Source organism: Acinonyx jubatus, chromosome B1 (assembly GCF_027475565.1).
Source record: "Acinonyx jubatus isolate Ajub_Pintada_27869175 chromosome B1, VMU_Ajub_asm_v1.0, whole genome shotgun sequence".
Taxonomy (NCBI): Eukaryota; Metazoa; Chordata; class Mammalia; order Carnivora; family Felidae; genus Acinonyx; species Acinonyx jubatus.
This window is the reverse complement of record NC_069382.1, coordinates 200,194,766-200,212,574: the sequence shown is the minus strand read 5'-3', so window position 1 is coordinate 200,212,574 and position 17,809 is coordinate 200,194,766. Positions and strand designations below refer to the sequence as shown.

The window sequence follows — 17,809 nt, the reverse complement described above, 5'->3', positions numbered from 1 at the left end:
AAACGCACTGTTGGTAAAAGTCTCAGGTGATAATGAGCGCTGGTGAGGATGTCCAGAAGGTGGGGCCTCACGCACGACCCAGCGGGCACAGAACTGCAGACCCTCTGGAAACCAGTCGACAGCACCTCAAAGAGCTGACCACAGAGTTAGCATATGGTGCAGTGATCCTACTCCTGCATACACACCCAAGAAAAATGAAAACCTCTGACTGTACAAAAACATGTTCACGAATCTGCAGAGCAGGACTATCCACGGCAGCAAAAAGGATCAACAACGCACATGCACATCGACGGCGACCAACAAAACGGCAGAATACTACTCAGCCACAAAAAGGAAGGCGGCACTGGCATTTGCTACGACGCTGATGAGCGAAAGGAGACAGGCTCACGTATTGTGTGATTCTGGTTCTCTGAACTGTCCAGAAGGGGCAGATCCATGGAGACACAAAGTAAATCGGTGGCTGCTTGGGGCTGGGGGAGGGGTGAGGAGTGACTGCAGACCCCACACGGAAAAAGCCCACCACCACTGGGCAGACACAGCCAAAGCAGGCAGGGCCCCGGTGGGAGGACCAAGGGTGGTGACGACACAACGGCCATGTGTGAACCCAGCACCTCTCTTCTGATGCTGAGGACGCAGCGGGCACATGGGGGGTGCTGGGTCAATGCTCACTGAATCTGCTTTGTTCCAGATAAGTCCAGGGTGTGGGGAGCAAGGGAAGGGACAGCGGCCTGGAGTCGAAAGAGGTGTGCAGGTGTCAGGGTCCCGCAGACCCCCACCGGGCCTGCCTTTCCTGGTCCCCTGGCTCTACGGGGGAGCCCGGGAGGAGCCCTGGAGGCACGGCCTGAGAATATGCCCAGGGAGTCCCCAGGACCCCACCACAGCCCCAGGGGCTCCACTTCCAAGGCCAGGATAGTGAGCAAAGAGAGATGGAAGCATACTCAGAGGCGGCCATGGCCCAGTTCTCCCCAGCGCGCCTCACCCAGGGCCAGGAGGGGCCACGACGACGCAAGGGGGTGGGCTGAGGCAGTCAGGCCCAGGAGGGCCTCGTATCATCTGCTTAACTGCCTGCCGTGTTGGTGTCCGACACCGGCCACCTCCCACCGCCCCTGGCACGGCTGAGAAGCTGAGGGAAGCGGGTCAGCACTTAGGGAATGAGCCCTGAGGCAGACAGAGGAACCCGGCTGTGGCCAGAGATGGCTCTTACCTGGAGCCCGACAGGCGCTGAGGCTCCTGCTCGGCCTCCTCTCCCTGCTGACTTTCCAGCCTGGCCGTCGAGGGCTGCCCTGCCTCCTGCGGTCCAGCCTCAGGCTCCCTTTTCGGACTGGCGGCGGCGCCCGCTCCAGGTGACCTGTCTGCTGCATCGAGCTGAGGACCTGGGGTGTGTGTCAGGCACTTGTTGGAAGTAGGGGCGTCCTCTGGGGGCAGGGGGCACGGGGCGTCCGTGGGCAACGCCTCTGGCGCAGGTCGGGCCTCCTCCTGTCTCTCGGCAGGGCCCTTGGCGCCGGCCTTGGCGGAGCCCATGTAGGAGGCGCTGATGACGCTTCCCGGGCCGCACTTGTCCCGCAGACTCTGGGCAGCGGCGTCCTCCCTGCCGCCCCCACAGCCCCCGCAGCACACGCAGGAGTTCAGGAGACAGCTGGTGGCCGCAGTACTGAGTTTGTGGGAGCCACCGTCCATCCCCTCGGCCGCAGGCTCCGACGGGGAGGCGCCTTCTCCAGAGGCTTCCGGGGCGGTGCCGGCCACGCCCACGGCCGGGGTCGACTTGGGATTGAAGATGACGGTGGCCGAGAGCTTCATGCCCCCTGTCCGGTGGGCGATCATCTCCGCCGTCCCCGCGGCGTCCACCCCCGCCTCCCAGCCCTCCAGGTGTGGCTGGGAGTCCAGGCAGCTGCAGGAGTTGGGGCCCAGCGCCCACAGCTTGTCGTCCTGGACGTTGTTGTTAGTGCTCAGGTCCCCCTCCTCTGCCTCGGCGGGCCTGCTGGCCCCTGCCTCCCCACGCCCCCTGCCCTGTCCTCTCTCCTGGGGGCCAGCACTGGCGCTGCCCGCCCACCCAGCCGGGCTGCCCGGGGCCTCTGCAGCCCCTTCCACGTCATCCATGAAGAACACCCTTCCTTCCTCCTCGTCGCCGCGCGGCCGCAGCCCTGCACTGCCTGGGGAGGCCTCCCCGCGGGGGCTGCCCTCCGCCCCCGGCCTGTGCGCGGGGGACTGGCAGGCGCTGGGCGGGGAGAGGAGGGAGGACATCTCGTCCCCGGCCCTGTGGACCATGCGGTTGAGTTGCTCTAGCTCCTGGTCGTCATACTGCATGGAGCAGGCCAGCTCCCCCTCCTGGCTTTTGGCCTTGGCTGAGAGCATTTCCTCGGCGGGGAGGGGTGAGGGAAAGGCTGGCGCCAGGGCTGGGGGCGCGTGGGCGTCTGCCCGGATGGGAAACTCCACGTCTTGGGAAATGCAGAGATTCCTTTCCAGCGTGTGAAGCTCCTCCTCGGTCAGGGTCTGCAGCAAATCCCTAAAGGGTCAAGATAAGAACCAGGGGTGAGACTCCCAGAGGCCACACCAGCCCCGTGGCCAGGAGTGGACACAGCATCCTCGACGTCTGCATCAGCAGAGAAGCAAGGTGTCAAAGCCTTGCAACGAAATGCGCGTGGCGCACACCTCCCCCGCTACAGGACGAGGCACAGGCGTGCGGGGACTGCTCCGTGCCACGGGTCTGGACAACAGCTGTCCGCATGGATGCCTGGGATGGTTTCTTTCTTAGAAGTGAGACTGGAAACAAGAGGGCCCTGGTTCTTGGGGATGTGATCATCACATTAAGAAAACCTTCTAGGAGTGAAAAAAAAGTTGGTTTACGCATAGACTTTCATTCAGCACACGTTCTTGACAGCGGTCTCTGTGCCGGGCCCCGGGGAGACGCAGGAAGGCCCAGGCAGGTCCCTGCCCTTGGGGCTGCACTGGAAGAGCCGGTAAGAGACAGATTTCCATGAACGATGACTGAGTTACATTAACAGCAACTACAACAAAGGAAAATGCTTGCTCTCTCGAGGGTAACAGCAGGGCACCGGGCTCAGTCTCGGGAGACTTCCTGGGGGAAGGGGCACTGAACCGGAGACCTGAAAGGGGTTAATGTAGTGGCGCTGGGGCGTGTCTAGCGCAGGCCTGCGCCTTGCTCTCTGCCAGCAGGTCTGAGTCCAGGTCACACATTCCTGTCGGTCACGGAAACAGGCAGAAAAGCGTACTTCCCAGAACCGCACAGCTGTGGCGCCTCATGCACTGAGCATGCCCGTGCAGACAGCATCAGATCAAACGACGGAACACGAACCAGGCTCCCAGGCCCCCACGTGCCTTTCCAGTCACCCCCTGCCATCGCCAGCAGCCTGACTTCTAAAGACTGACGTGGTCTCGCCTGTTTTCATTCCGCAGGTAAGTGGGAATCGCAGCCCACGCTCTTCAGAGGCGGGCTTCGTTTGGCAATATCGTATTTGAGTAGAGCCTCCAGACGACATGCAGGTAAATGTGAATTTCAGATAAACGACAAACACTCCTAGACATGTGAATATTTCTTCGGGTACGTATTCCCAAATGGGGAGCATACGGGACATTCTTGCACTAAGAAAGTGCTCACAGTTTATCTGAAATTCAAATTCAGTTGAGGGTTCTGCTGGTTTTGTCTCGCTGGATCTGGCAACCCCACCTCGTGAGGTTCTGTGTGGTCGATGGTCTCGTCTCGTGGCCTGTAGCCTTTCGGGCTGGAAACCACCACCGTTCACCCGGGGAGCTGTTCCTGGTGGGCTCCATTCCTGGTGGGCTCTGACTGCCCCGACTCACCCTCTTGGCAAGCCTCTCTGGGGCACGCACGTGCGCATCCCTGCAGGTGCACACGACGGGGGGCATGCCTGGAGAACGCACGTGCACATCCCTGCAGGTGCACATGGGGGGGCGTGTGCCCAGGGAACGCACATGCGCATCCCTGCAGGTGCACATGGGGGAGGGGGGCGCGCGTGCCCAGGGAACGCACGTGCGCATCCCTGAAGGTGCACACGGCCGTGGGGGCGGGGAAGCGTGCCCAGGGAATGCACGTGTGTGTCCCAGCAGGTGCACACGGGGGCGGGGGGGGTGAGCGTGCACACTGGACAGCCCCCATGCCGCTCTCTGGCCTGCTCCCCGGCACTGCCATGCACTCCCGGCAATTTTTCACTTTAAAGTGCTCAGCCTGCTGATGAATGAAGGAAACACCGGGGTACATGCTTGTCAGCCCTTAGATATGAATGCTGTGAATGCTTTCGGGTCTTCTGTCCATTTTTACTTGGCTTCGCGGTCTCCTTCTTACTGATTGACAGGAGTTCTTTACTTGTTTTGGATTTGAGTTCTTTGTTGGATATATTCTCCAACTGTAGGGCCTTCCTTTTCACTCTTAATGGTACCTCCTGATGAACTACAGTTTTTAATTTCAATAAAGTTCAATAAATCACTTTTTCCTTTATGTTCAGTGCTTTTCTGTCCTGTTTAAGAAATCTGCCTACTCCAAGGTCACAAAGATGGTCCTGCTCTTTTCCTCTGCGATCTTCACTGCTTTCCTTTCCACGTGTGTATCTCCCATCTATCCGGAGTTGATTCTTGTAGATGGTTGTGGTAAGGATCCAGACACGTTTTTCCTCATATGGGTATCTGCTGAGTCAGCCCACGTACTGGAAAAAAGCAAGCATTCCCCACTGTTCGGCAACGTCTCCTCTGTCATAAATCCGGGAGACCTGTCTGTGTTGGTCTGTTTCTAGGCTCCATTCTGTTGATGGGGCCAGAAGCCGCTCCTGGGTCTGCACCTCCGTGAGCTTCACTAGAGCGCCATGCCAGGGAGTGTCCTTTTTTACGAAGCACACTCAGCAGAAATGCACACACATTCACAAGCATGGTCACACCAGCATTACTTGTGGAAACAGCCCAAAGCCCAGCAGGAGTAGGGTAGGTAAATAATGCTCCTTTTCTCCAGGCATCTTCTTCTTTTTAGCTATTCTGGGCACACTGCGTTTCTCCCTGAATTTTAGAATTAGTTTGTCAATTTTGCGCCAAAAAAGAAGAGACAAACACCTCCGGAGATTTTGATGGAGACTTGCACTGAATTCATCTGAGAATAACGGGATATTTTCTCAATGTTAAGTTTTCCACTCCTTGAACATGGATAGATCTCTATTTACATCTTTAACATTTTATGTAACATTTCATTAACTTTCAATGGAAGACTTAGACACCTTCAGACTTATGCTTAACTAGCTGATATTTAGTGATGATATTGTAGGTGATATTTAAATTTTTATTGTGATCAAATACATATGACATGACACTTACCATCATAACCATTTTTAAGTGACAATTCAGTGGCATCGAATACATTCACATCATAGTGTAAACATCACTACCATCCACCCCTAGAACTCACTCATCTCGTAAAACTGAAACTCTGTCCCCACGAAACACTAACCACACGCTCTCCTCCCTGGCTCTCACCAACCTACTCTCCATCCCTCTGATTCTGACTAGTTCAGGCCCCTCATATAATTGGAATCATACACAGTCTATCTTTTTGTTACTGGCTTACTTCGCCAAGCATGCCTTCAAGGTTCATCTGTGTGGTGGCAGACGTCAGGATTTCCTTCCTTTTAAGGCTGAATGATATTCCATTGTGTGGCTGGACTACATTTCGCTTATCCACTCATCCATCAATGGACACCCAGGTTGCTTCCACTTCTTAGCTATTGTGAATAACGCCTCTGGGAGCACAGGTGTATAAATGTGTCTTTGAGACACTACTTTCAATTCTCTTAGGTATATACCAGATGTGGAATTGCTGGATCAGGTGATAATTCTATTTTTCATTTTTTGAGGGACCTCCACACCGTTTTGCACAGCACCTGCAGCATGTTACACTCCCACCAATAGCATACAGGGTTCTAATTTCTCTGCATCCTCATCCACACGGTTATTTTGTTTTGTTGTTGTTATTTGTTTGTTTTGAGGGTAGCCAGCCTAATGGGTAGGATCTCGTTGTGGTTTTGATTTGCACGTGCTCTGACAATGATGTCGAGCATCTATTCATGTGCTTGACCATTCATAAATCTTCTTTGGAGAAATGTTTAATTAAATTCCTTGCCCTTTTGAATTGGGTTGTTTGGTTTTTGTTGGTGGGTTTTAGGAGTTCTCTATATATTCTGTGTATTGATCCCTTTATATCCCAGATACAAAATAGGAGAATATTTTCTCCAGCCTGTGGGTTGCCTCTTCATTCTGTTGAGAGCATCTTTCGATGCACAAAGTTTTAAACTTTTCAAGTCCAATTTGTCTATTTTTTCTTTGTTGCCTATGTCTTGGTACCCTATCCAAGAAATCATTTCCAAATGCAATGTGGTAGAGCATTTGTCCAGTGTGGTCTTCTAAGAGTTTTATTGTTTCAGGCCTTGAATTTATGTCCTGGATCCATTTTGAGTTCACTTTTGTATATGGTGTTACATAAGGATTCAACTTCATATGGTGTGTATGCATATCTCTCTCTTGTATCAGACTAAGGAAATCCCCATTTATTCCTAATTTGCTAAGAAATGTTTTCATCATAAAATATGTACTGACTTTTTCAAATTCTTATTCTGTAACTTTTGAAATTTTACAAATTAATGTAGCAAAATGCTGATTTTTCAAATGTTGACAATGCTATGTATAGTTTGAACTCCGCAAGACATTACAATGAGTTTTTTGTATATCCACATTTATTTATATTAATTCACAGAAAGTTCTTCAATCTCTCTTGCATTTCCACATTTCCACCTGAAACTTCTCCTTTGCCTAAAGAACTCCAATTAGCATTTCTCTGTGGACAGGCTGCTGATACATTTCTGCAGCACTCTGCTTTTGAATAACACCATTTTACCTTCATTGTGGAAGGATACTTCTGCTGGGTATAAAATCCTGGTTGGCAGCTAGTTTCTTTCAGCACTTTTAATATGTATCATTTCATTGCCTTCAGGTTCCCATTGTTTGTTTGTTTCTTAGGAGACAGCTGTCAATCTTACATTCTTTTCCAAGAAATATGTGCTTTTTCTCTGGCTGTGCTTAAGATTTCTTCTTTGTTTTCAGCAATTTTACTATGATACACCTAAGTATGTTTTGTATTTATCTTCCTTGTAGTTTTCTTGAGCCTCCTAAGTGTGTGGGCAGAGATTTCTCTTCAGTTTGGGAAAATTCTTGGCCATTTTTTTCTTTGAATATTGTTTCTGCTCATTTTGCTCTATTCTTTCCTTGTTTTTTTTTTTTTTTTGAAGATTTTATTTTTTTAAGTAATCTCTATACCCAATGTGGGGCTTCAACTTACGACCCTGAGATGAAGAGTCATGTGCTCCCCTGACTGAGCCAGCGAGGCGCCCCTGTTCCTTCCTTCTGATTCCAATTATGTGCATTAGAATTTTGAGCATGTTGCACATGTCTCTAATGCTCTGGACATGCCCATACCCGGTGCCTACCCCCCCCCCCATCTCCATGCACTGGCCCTTCCTCCATAAGACCCCCAGTCTGATCTAAGCACTCTTCTCTTTCCTTCCCAGCCTCAGCATCATCCACCACCTCGCCTCCTTCTTTGTCTCTTCTCCCAGTCAGACAGCCAGGGAGGGCAGCAGTCGTGCCCTGGGCCAGGGTCACATTCTTCCCAGAGTGCTCAAGACTGGGCTGGGCACAAGGGAAGCAACAGCAGGCAATCTATCAGATGAGCTACAGCCTGGACCAAGCACCCCATCACAGGCTGTGCTTCACCCACCCCCAGGGCCAATGACTCTCTGAGGACCATCCTGCTGGGTCATTCTCCACCGTCTGGATTCACAGCACTTTTGGCTCCTCATGGGGGAAAGGGAAGCTTGGCACCAGCAAAGGGAAGCCAGCCCCAGGCCGCCCTGGGCTAAACAGTCCTGCCAGACCCAGGAAGGCTGCTGCAGGAGCCCACAGGGTCATCAGCTCCACCAAAGGCACGGAAGGGGGCCTCCAGGGACTGGAGCCATAAGACCCCAGTAAGAAAGACCTCAGAGTCCAAGACCGCAGGGCTAGGGAGGTGATCAGAGGACATGTGCTCACTGCCATCCCTCAAGGAGGCCACAGCTGGGTGCTTCAGCTCAGAGGGGCCACCCCAGGGAGGGCTCCCCACCCATGTGAAGTTTGGGTTTGGGGGGGTGTCTCCCAAGATGGAGGGGGCTGGCTTGAGGCTTGTTGCTGCTGAAGGCTAAGGGGAGCCCCTTACAGCAGAGAGCAGTGACTCACCCCAAGTGCCACCAAGCCCACAGGACAGCACGCATGGGGCCAAGGGCACCAACACCACCTGGGCCTGTTGCCTGGGACCACTGGGGGAGCCAGATAAGCCACAGGAGGGGAGGGGCACGGGTGCTCGAGCGAGCTGGGCCCTTCACCCCTACACTGTGGAAGAAACCAATGAGAGCCCTCGGACAAATACCATTCTCCACCTGGGCCCGAGCCTCAGCCTGGAGGCTGGCCTGGGGGACAGCCCTGCCCTGCAGGTTGTGTGGCCCTGGGGGCACCCGCACCACCTCAGTTTCCCCGGGCTCTCCATCTCTCAAGGCCCAGTGCCAGAGCCCCGAGCCAGGGTGGCTGCTGTCATGTTATTGGCATTTTTTACCAAAGGTCATAGTGTTACTGGCCAGGAACAAAGAACCTGGTTGTGTGGGTAGAGAAAGGTATGGGGTTGTGCGAGGGGACTGCAAACATTATAAACCAGTAACTCAAGACAAAGAGCAAGGTTCTGGCACCTCTGACTTCACAGAAGAGGACTTCCATCCCCGAGGAAAGGAGGGCTCAGGGGCAACCATGGACCCCCCTCCCCCACTGCCCCTCCCCCACCCTCCCGAAGCACCTCCCCCCCTCCACCTTATTTTCCGCAGCAACGTGTGGAAGGGCCGGAACAGCTCAGACATGTCTTCTGCCTTGCGGTCCAAGTTCAGGGGTCCGTCTGCGTAGACCACGAGGCCACTGCATTCAAGACAAAAGCCAGCATGGTGTGAGGCCCTGCAGCCCCCTCAGTCAGCCCCCTGGGTGAGCCCAGACCACAGCCAGGGGCTCTGAGACTACACGTTTCTCTTGTGACTGAATCTTTTTTTTTTTTAATTTATTTTTGGGACAGAGAGAGACAGAGCATGAACGGGGGAGGGGCAGAGAGAGAGGGAGACACAGAATCGGAAACAGGCTCCAGGCTCCGAGCCATCAGCCCAGAGCCTGACGCGGGGCTCAAACTCACGGACCGCGAGATCGTGACCTGGCCGAAGTCGCACGCTTAACCGACTGCGCCACCCAGGCGCCCCTGTGACTGAATCTTAAATAAGTTTAGAAGAAAAGCACTGAAGATTACTCAGACTTTACCATCTTCGGAAACTGATTAGCTGATGTTCACTTGAGGGATCATAAAAGAATCATAGAAACATATCTGTTCACATCACTGCTGCAGTCAGACAAATCAGCGTCAAGATTTGTTACTAAAACTACCTCCTTGAAAATGGAAACATTGGATTTGTGTTTATATTGAGCACAAATGCAAGGGTTATGAGAATCACAGATAAGCCATCCACCCAGAGCCCTGGCCAGAGCAAGCAGACCCCTGAGCCTCAGGGGGGGCCTGTCAGGGGTCCCTGGGGGGCAGGATGCGCATCTCAAGGACCCTTGGCACAAAGCGGGTGAGACATCTCACAAATGTGGCATCCAGGCTGCCCACCCAGCCTCCCACGGGTCTCCCAGACTCTGACCTCACTCTTCCCCATCCATACTCTGAAGTGCAGGAGCACCCTGACTCTTTCCAACTCACTGACCACAGCTGTCCGGCCTCCCGGACCCACACCCGCTGGGACAATCCAATCCTGGCCACTACCTGCCCTGCCCGACCCGAACCCTGTGAGCCCCCTCCCCCCACAGTGATCTGTGTGCTTCGTGGTTCCCCCAACTACACCCACGCTGTCCCCAAGCCCACCTTTCCCTTCGAGGTCTGATTCACGCTCCATTGCCTGCCAAGACCAGAGACAGCCTCCTGTCACCCCCAGGCAGGACGGACCCTCTCTCCCCACCACCAGCGGCCCGTTTGCCATCTGACTCTGCACAGATGCCCCTCCAGGTAGCCCCCTTTCCACAGGCGGCACCACACCCATCTCGTCATAGGCTGCACGGCCCTGCCCAGCTCCCAGCGTGCCCCATTGCCCCTGTCCAAGGGCAGACCCATCTCCGGAGGACCCTCCTCTCGGTGCCTCCTCTCGGGGCTCCAGGGACCAGCCAACTCAGGCCTTGGCACATGGCGGGTGCCCAGGGAGCGAGCACCCACAACCCCAGCAGCTGCTCCTTGCTTCCTCGTCAGAGCACAGGTGAGGGAGGACTTGTCTGCAAAAACAGAGAACTGTTTGCATGTTTCTGCAAATGAACAGAATCTCATCGCTGCATCGGGGTCAGGTCATCAGCACCCAACACAAGGTCCTCATTAGCTCAGGAACGCTTCCAATTCAGTGAGAAAGACTGATGAAACTGAATGGACTATTCTTCCCTTAGAAAGGTTAGACTCATGTGCAAAAAGAAAGATTCGAAAGTCACAGGAAAACATGGGCTGTGCCTCTCCCTAGGGCAGCAGGAGGGTCAGGGCTGCCAGAAGCATGAGGGCGGACAGCAGAGGATGCCCCATCCAGGCTTCTGTTCCTTCCGGTATGTTCTATGGGTCTTAACACGAGCTGACAGTGTTCAGGGGACATCTTCCCCACACAGAACCTTGACTTCATGGGTGAATCAGTGATCTCAGCACAAAGGCAGGAAAGGGGCAGAAAGGGGTGGGTTTGGTGAATCCCCGTCCAGGCTTCCTGGCCACCTGGTCTTTCAGAAAGCAGTGAAAGGGGCCGGGAGGGACTCTGACTCCCCTCCTGGGTTCCAGGGAGGACACTGGCTGCCCCATCAGTCCGTGAGAACCAGGCCCAGGGCTGACTGCGGTTGGTCTGGAGCCTCAGAAATGAACTCGTTACGTAGGAGGGCTCCAGGTGCCGTGCCATCCACAGTCCACGCAGGCCCATGCTGCGCCACCACCTAGGGGCAGGGCAGCCCCCACAGCTGAGCCTGGCAGAGGTGGAGGGGAGGGGCCCGCTGAGCACCGCGAGGGGCTGAGTCAGTGAGCAGGGGAGGACACCCAGCATAAGAGGAAAGCTGGGCTCTTTCCTTAGGCCACCTTTACCTGTCTTCATAATATCCTTTGATGCACAAAAGATTTTAGCTTTGATGGAGATCAACTTACTAGTTTTTTCATTTGCCACTTCTTTTCATGTCAAATCTAAGATTGGCCAAACCTGGACATATGAAGATTTACCTCCTGTATTAGAGTTCTCCAGAGAAACAGACCCAGTAGGGTGTGTGTGTGTGTGTGTGTGTGTGTGTGTGTGTGTGTGTACGGAGGGAGAGTTTGGTTAGTTGGCTTTTTTTTTTTTTTTTGAGAGAGTTATTTTAAGTAACTGGTTCACACAATTGTGGATGGTGGCCACATCCAAAATCTGCAGAGTGAGTGTGCAGGCTAGAGACCCAGAGACTCAGGGAAGAGTTGATACTGAGGTTTGAATCTGAACACAGTCTGGGGGTAGAATTCCCTCTCACTTGGGGAACTAGGTCTGTTTTCTCTTAAGGCCCTCAACTGACTGGATGAGGCCCACCCACATTATGAAGGGTAAACCCCATTACTCTGGATCCACTGATTTGTTAATCTCATCTTAAAAATACCTTCCAGCAACATCCAAACTGGCATTTGACCAAATATCTGGGTACTGTGGCCTAGGCAAGTTGACACACAAAATTAATCATCACAGGGTCCAACTTTGTTCTTATGTGTGTGGCTATCCAGTTATCCCAGCATCATTTGTTGAAGATACTAACAAATTCCTTCCTCACTGAATGGTCTTGGCACCTTTGTCAAAAACCAGTTGGCTATAGATATTTGGGTTATTTTGTTGTCTTGGTTTTATTCCATTGGTCTATCCTTATGACAGTACCACACTTGGGATTAATATGACTTTGTAGTAAGTTCTGAAGTCAAGACATATGAACTCTCCAACTTTGTTTTTCTTTTTCAATATTGTTTGGACTATTCACGAGCCATTGTGGTTCCATATGAATTTGAGGTTCTTTTCTATGTCCGCTAAAAAAAAAGGCCAATGTTGTCTTCATAGGAAATGTATTGAATCTATATACAACTTTGGGAAGCACCGCCATCTTAACTGTAGCAAGTGCTCCGTCCATAAACATGGGCTATCTTTTCATTTAATTAGGTCTTTAATTTTTTTCACAAAAAATTGTGTTTTGTAGTTTTCAGTGTACATGTTTTCCACTTCCTTGGTTAAATTTATTCCTGGGTATTCTTCTCTTTTGGATGTTACTGGAAATCTCTCCTTTAAAATACTATTTAATTACATGCGATGAAATATTATTCAGTCTTAAAAAGGCATGAAGTTCCCACCTGCCACACGGATGAACCATGAAAATATTATGCTAAGTAAAATAAGCCAGACACAAAAGAAAAAATACTGCATGATTCTATTTATATGAAGTCCTTAGAATAGTCAAATTCACAGAGGAAGAAGGTAGAATAGAGGTTACCAGGGGCTGGGGAGCTAGTGTTTAATGGAAACAGTCTCAGATGAAGAGAAGGAGAGGACAGGGCCAAGACAGTGTGAATGTACTTAATGCCACTGAGGGTTAAAGTGGGGGCACCTACGGGGCTCAGTCGGTTAGGTGTCTGACTCTTGATTTTGGCTCAGGTCACCATCTCGTGGTTTGTGGGTTCGAGCCCTGTGCTGGGCTCTGTGTTGATGGTAGGAAGCCTGCTTGGGATCCTCTTTCTCTCTGCCCCTCCCCGGCTTGTGCACGTATGCATGTGCTCTCTCTTTCTTAGAATAAATAAATAAACATTAAAACAAAGACTTAAAGTGGTAAATCTTATATTATGCATATTTTACCACAATAAAAAAATTAACATTTATTGCTTTGATTTCTGTGTACAAAAGTTATACCTATCATGCTAAGAAATTTTCTTAAGTAGAGACATAATATTTGGTACAATTTTTTTGTACTCAGCACACTGGGGATGTTTTTCCATGGCTTTTGGGATTTTTCACTAACGTTACTTAAGTGGCTGGAGTATAGTTTTTAAACAATCCCTTAATTCTACATACCCACGCACTCGAATTTTCACGATTAAAAATAACCTTCAGTAAAAATCCTTGTAAACACATATTGTGCCCTGTTGGGTCAATGCAATAAAATTCGGAGAAAGTTCTACTGCCACATGCCAAGCACTAGGGACTCTGAGGGAAAAGGCAGTGAGCACTCCTCACATACAGCCGCCAGGCTGGTGGGGAGGCACAGACCCCATTTACATGAGATACCCCAGATGGGCAAATCTACAGACACAGGAACAGATCTGTGGTTTCCTGGGGCTGGAGCGGGGGTGGGGCGTAGGGGGTGGAGGGGACAGCTAAGGGGTAAGGGGTATGTATCTGTTTGGGGTGATGAATATGTTCTGGAATTAATGGTGACGGTTGCCCAATTCTGTACATTTACTAAAAACCATTGAATTGTACACTTAAAGTGGGTGAACTGTGTGGTATGTGCATTATATCTAACGTATTTTAAAAATAAGCGATCTAGGGTAAATATGTAACCTTGCCGGAGGCATTGAACACCTGTATGAGGAAGGGCTGCAGGTGAGGCAGGTTGTGTGGAGACTGGGAAGGGGCTGGGTAGGGGGCTGTCACTGGTGGGGAAGCAGGTAGGCAAAGGGACCAAAGGAAGGGAGGCCAGAGCCTCCCAGGGCAGGGGCTTCTGGTGGTAGGACCACAGGATGGAATGTGGGTGGGAGAGGTGGTAAAATGAGAGAGGGGAAGGGATGGGGCTGCCTATAGCTGAGGGGGGGAGGGTGGGGAGGAGGGGAAGGGGAAAGAGGGGAGGGGAGTGGTAGAGAAGAGGGGAGGGGGAGGGGGAAAAGGAGAGGAGAGTGGAGGGGATAGAGAAGAGGAAAGGAAGGGGGAGAGGGAGAGGGGAAAGGGGAGGGGAGGGGGAAGAGAGGGGGAGAGGGAGAGGGGGAAAAGGGGAAGGGAGGGGGAAGAGGAGACGGGAGACAGAGGGGAAAAGGGGAGGGGAAGAGGAGGGGGGAGGGAGAGGGGAAAAGGGGAGGGGAGGGGGAAGGGGAGGGGGAGGGGGAAGAGAGAGGGGAAAAGGGGAGGGGAGAGGGAAAAGGGGAAAAGAGGAGGGGAGGGGGAAGAGGAGAGGGGGAGGGAGAGGGGAAAAGGGGAAGGGAGTGGAAGAGGGGAGGGAGGCACAGAACCGGCCCCATTGCAGGAGGGGGAGTGTGAGGCAGGACGGGGAGTGGGTTGCAGAGGTGGAGCAGGAGCAAGGCCTGGGCTCTGGGTTCTGGGCAGTTCAGCCTGGGATGCAGCTTCGGGAGAGGTTGGCCCACTCGGAGTGGGGGCAACTGCAGAGGCTGGAGCTGAGGCCGGGCCGGGCCAGCAGCCGAGGCCGGGAGGTGAAGCGGGCCTCGCAGGCAGGCCCAGGTAAGCAGGTCCGCCTTGATGGGGCCAGTCACCAGGGCACAGAACCTGGAGACTGTTAGTTTCCTTATTCGTGTAAAACAACTCCAACTGTTTTCAGATAAACTGTCAGGAGTGAAACTAGTCTGTCACAGTCAGAACCACGTGGAGACTCACTTTCCCCCGGGACATGTAGCTGAGGGAGGGAGGACCAGGTCCGGGGTGCCAGGGAAATGGGGGAGCTTGGGCCCAGGGTCCAGGGCTGGTACCCGAACTGGCCGTGGACACCCTCTACCTGGGCCGGACTGGCCTCCTCCTGAACCTCCAGGCCCCCACATAGCCCTCTCTCGGACCTCAGTTTACCGCCTCTGCCTCAGGCACCTGCCCAGCGGTCACAAGGCAGAGGGCCGGGCAGGCTTGGGTTGTGCCTCTGACCTGTGACGGGCCAGAGAGACCACCTCAGAGGATGTGTTGCTCCTGGGAGAGCTCAGAGCAGGGCGTCTTCTCAACCTGGTGGGAAGGGGCTGGACGTAGGGCGAGGGGGACAGAGTGGCAGAGAGGCTACACTCCCAGATCCCCCTCTGTCCTCAGGGGATCCCACCAACCCACATCACAGACGTGACCCTAGAAGGCTGTCATTCCAGGAGTGTTGGCTTTACCACCAACCAAGTGTCTACGGGTCACCCTTCTCCCTTCAGCCAGAGGTCTTCCTGCCTCTGGCCCTTTGCACATGCTGCCTGCCCGCAGTCCACCACCTGCCAGGCTCCCATCCTGACTCCCGGAGCTCTGCTCCAGAACCCAGGGAGCCTCTCCCCCATGCTACCAGCTCTTGTCCACTCCAGAGGGTCCTGCTCCAAGCCCCCTACCCCACCCCAGCATCCAGAACACTCCACAGCAACTGCTCGTTTCACCTACCCGTGCACTCCCCACGGGCATAATAGTGTCCCTGGGGACAAGCACAGGGTCAGGTACACAGCAGGTGCTCCACACGTGCTCGCTGGGCAAATACAGACAGAGCAAGGCCCAGGCCCCACCCCGTGCAGCTGTGATGCTGCCTGTCCGGCCCAGAGCAGCCACCAAGGACAGTGAGGAAGGAGAGGCAGCCTCAGGCACCTGGGGAGGTGACCCTGAAGGGGGCAGCTCTGGGAACAGCTTCCTCCAGGAAGGAAGGAGGATTTCGGCCGCGGCCAGGCAGCCTGGCTCTGAGGCTGTAACCCCCGGCCTCTGCTCAAGGGCTGGCGAGGTTCTGAGGTGGACGGGGGTAGCTGTAGTGAGGCCAGCCTCCTGGCCAAGCCAAGCCGAGCCCCTCTGCTCCCCATGCTCTGCGCCCGGGGCCCCTGCACCTGCTCCCACTCTGGCCGGCCTGGCCTGCACCTGCTCTCCCTTCAATCCAACTACAAAGCTGCCTCCCTTCGCTGTGACTTGGAGCCCCCTCATTTCTGGGGACTTCCGAGGGAACTCCACACGGGGCTGCCAGGGGGACGACAGGGCAAGGGCCCAGCCCACGGGGCCCTCACTCTCCCTCCAGGACGAGGGACAGAGAAGGAACAGAAGCTCAGATGTGTGCGGGGCAGCCGTGGTCTGCAAACAGGGTGCAGTGATGCCAGTCAGGGAGAGGTGGCCTCAGGTGGCCGCTCAGTGACAATAGAAAGGCCTGAGACCATGGTCCTGTGGTCACCGGGCCTGGGCCAATGCTGGCAGGTAGGCTGGTAAAGGGCTGAACAGACCCACTCGGCAGGCTTCAGGGTAAGAACCCGGCAGCCATGCGCTGAGGCTGTCTGATGCCGCACCTTATCCTAAACCGGGGTTTATTTTAAAACCGCCTAAGAGAGTCTGGTGCTCCCATGAGGCTTAGAACAGGCAAGTCCGTCCTGACCCGAGATGCAGGGTGCTGCCCGGCCCCCGGGGTGCTGTGCGGGGCTCCTCACCGCGGGGCAGCTCGTCAGAGCAGGCCGGTCAGTGCGCACCTGCGCCGGCCTTTGTGCGCTGTGAGGCAGCTCCGAAGGAAAGGCAGCCTGGGAACCCCATCGGGCGGCCACAGACCCCACGAGGGGGCTCCGTGGCGGGGGCACCTGATCCTGAGCTTCCAGGCACTCGCCAAGGAATTTAGGAAAGAACCAGGGCCAGGCCAGGGGCTGGGCGCTTCCCGCAAAGCGGCGTGTGAACCGCAGAGGAAGGGCAAAGCGGGCTCTCACGGGAAGGGCTGCAGACCCTAGCGCCCCCCGCCCCATAAACATTAAGGCCCCGGCTCGAAGCAGCGTTTTCTTCTACACGTTTGGCCACAGAGAACCATTGCCTAGAAAGCAAACGATGTAACAAAATCACATGGCCCCGTCCGAGGGGACGCTCCAGGACATGTCAGGCCAGACCACGTGAGTTGGCCCACTGGGGACGTCTGTCCTCTGCCTCCTCCAGCTTCGGGCGGAGGGAGAGTCCCAGAGCCCAGCAATTGAGGCGACTGTGACGTGTTGCCCCTCTGGTGTGATGGGACCCACTCCTGTTTTCCCTGATTAGGACACTGTCTCTTGGAGACAAGGACAACAGAAGGAGGCACCAGGCCCAAGGGGTTCTGGCAAACTGAGACCCCCAGGGAAGCCGGCTCTGAGGACACAGCCAGGCCAGGGAGACTGAGGCCAGGCGGCTGCCCCCTTGCCCCACCCGGGAAAGTGAGGTGTCCAGAGGGCGCTGCTCAGGGTTCCCTGGGGTCCTGGGAAGTGACAGCCGCTCGCCCTGGCCTGTCTCCCAGCCCTTTCTCAGCCAAGCCTCTGCTCATCTCCGGGGTCTCAGGGCAGCAGCAGGTGCTTCTGGGCCAGCCCAGGGCGGGGTCTGCCCGCAGCTCCCACACGAGTCCCGCCCCCTGTGGGCAAGGGAAGCCCCTCTGGCCCAGAAGCTGGCCCCATCCTGTGGCACCGCCACTGCCCCCCACTGTTCCTGCCACCGCACCCCCATTTCCCAAGGAGGGCATTCTGTGCCTGGACCAGTCCTGGCCTCCGCGTCACCCCACACTCCCCCCGGGCGGTTTTCGCTGACGATCACATCCACAATCGGCATCTGCCCCGAGGACTCCCGTCCTCTCTGCCCAGCTGCACGCCTGCACACCAGCCGCCCACCGGGCCCCTCCCCAACTTCCAGGCCCACAGAGACCCCCGTGGCCCACTGCCCTCCTCCTCCTTCTGTGACCGCCCTCCCCCTGCCCCCTCACCTGGCAGGAGAGAAGGGCAGTCCCTGTGCGGGAGTCAGGGTGTGGC

At 54.6% G+C, this 17,809-nt stretch overlaps 1 protein-coding gene across 3 annotated transcripts in view; it reads right to left on the bottom strand.

Moving 5' to 3' along the window:
* The window catches only part of ZFYVE28 (zinc finger FYVE-type containing 28), a 117,003-nt gene that overhangs the window by 26,450 nt on the left and 72,744 nt on the right, over positions 1-17,809 (bottom strand). For all 3 annotated transcript variants that reach the window (XM_053217712.1, XM_053217711.1, XM_053217713.1), the window contains exons 7-8: positions 8,902-9,003; positions 1,205-2,503 (exon numbers count right to left, since the gene is read on the bottom strand). In XM_053217712.1, coding sequence (XP_053073687.1) covers positions 1,205-2,503; positions 8,902-9,003 — 1,401 coding nt within the window. The remainder of the gene's footprint in view (positions 1-1,204; positions 2,504-8,901; positions 9,004-17,809) is intronic.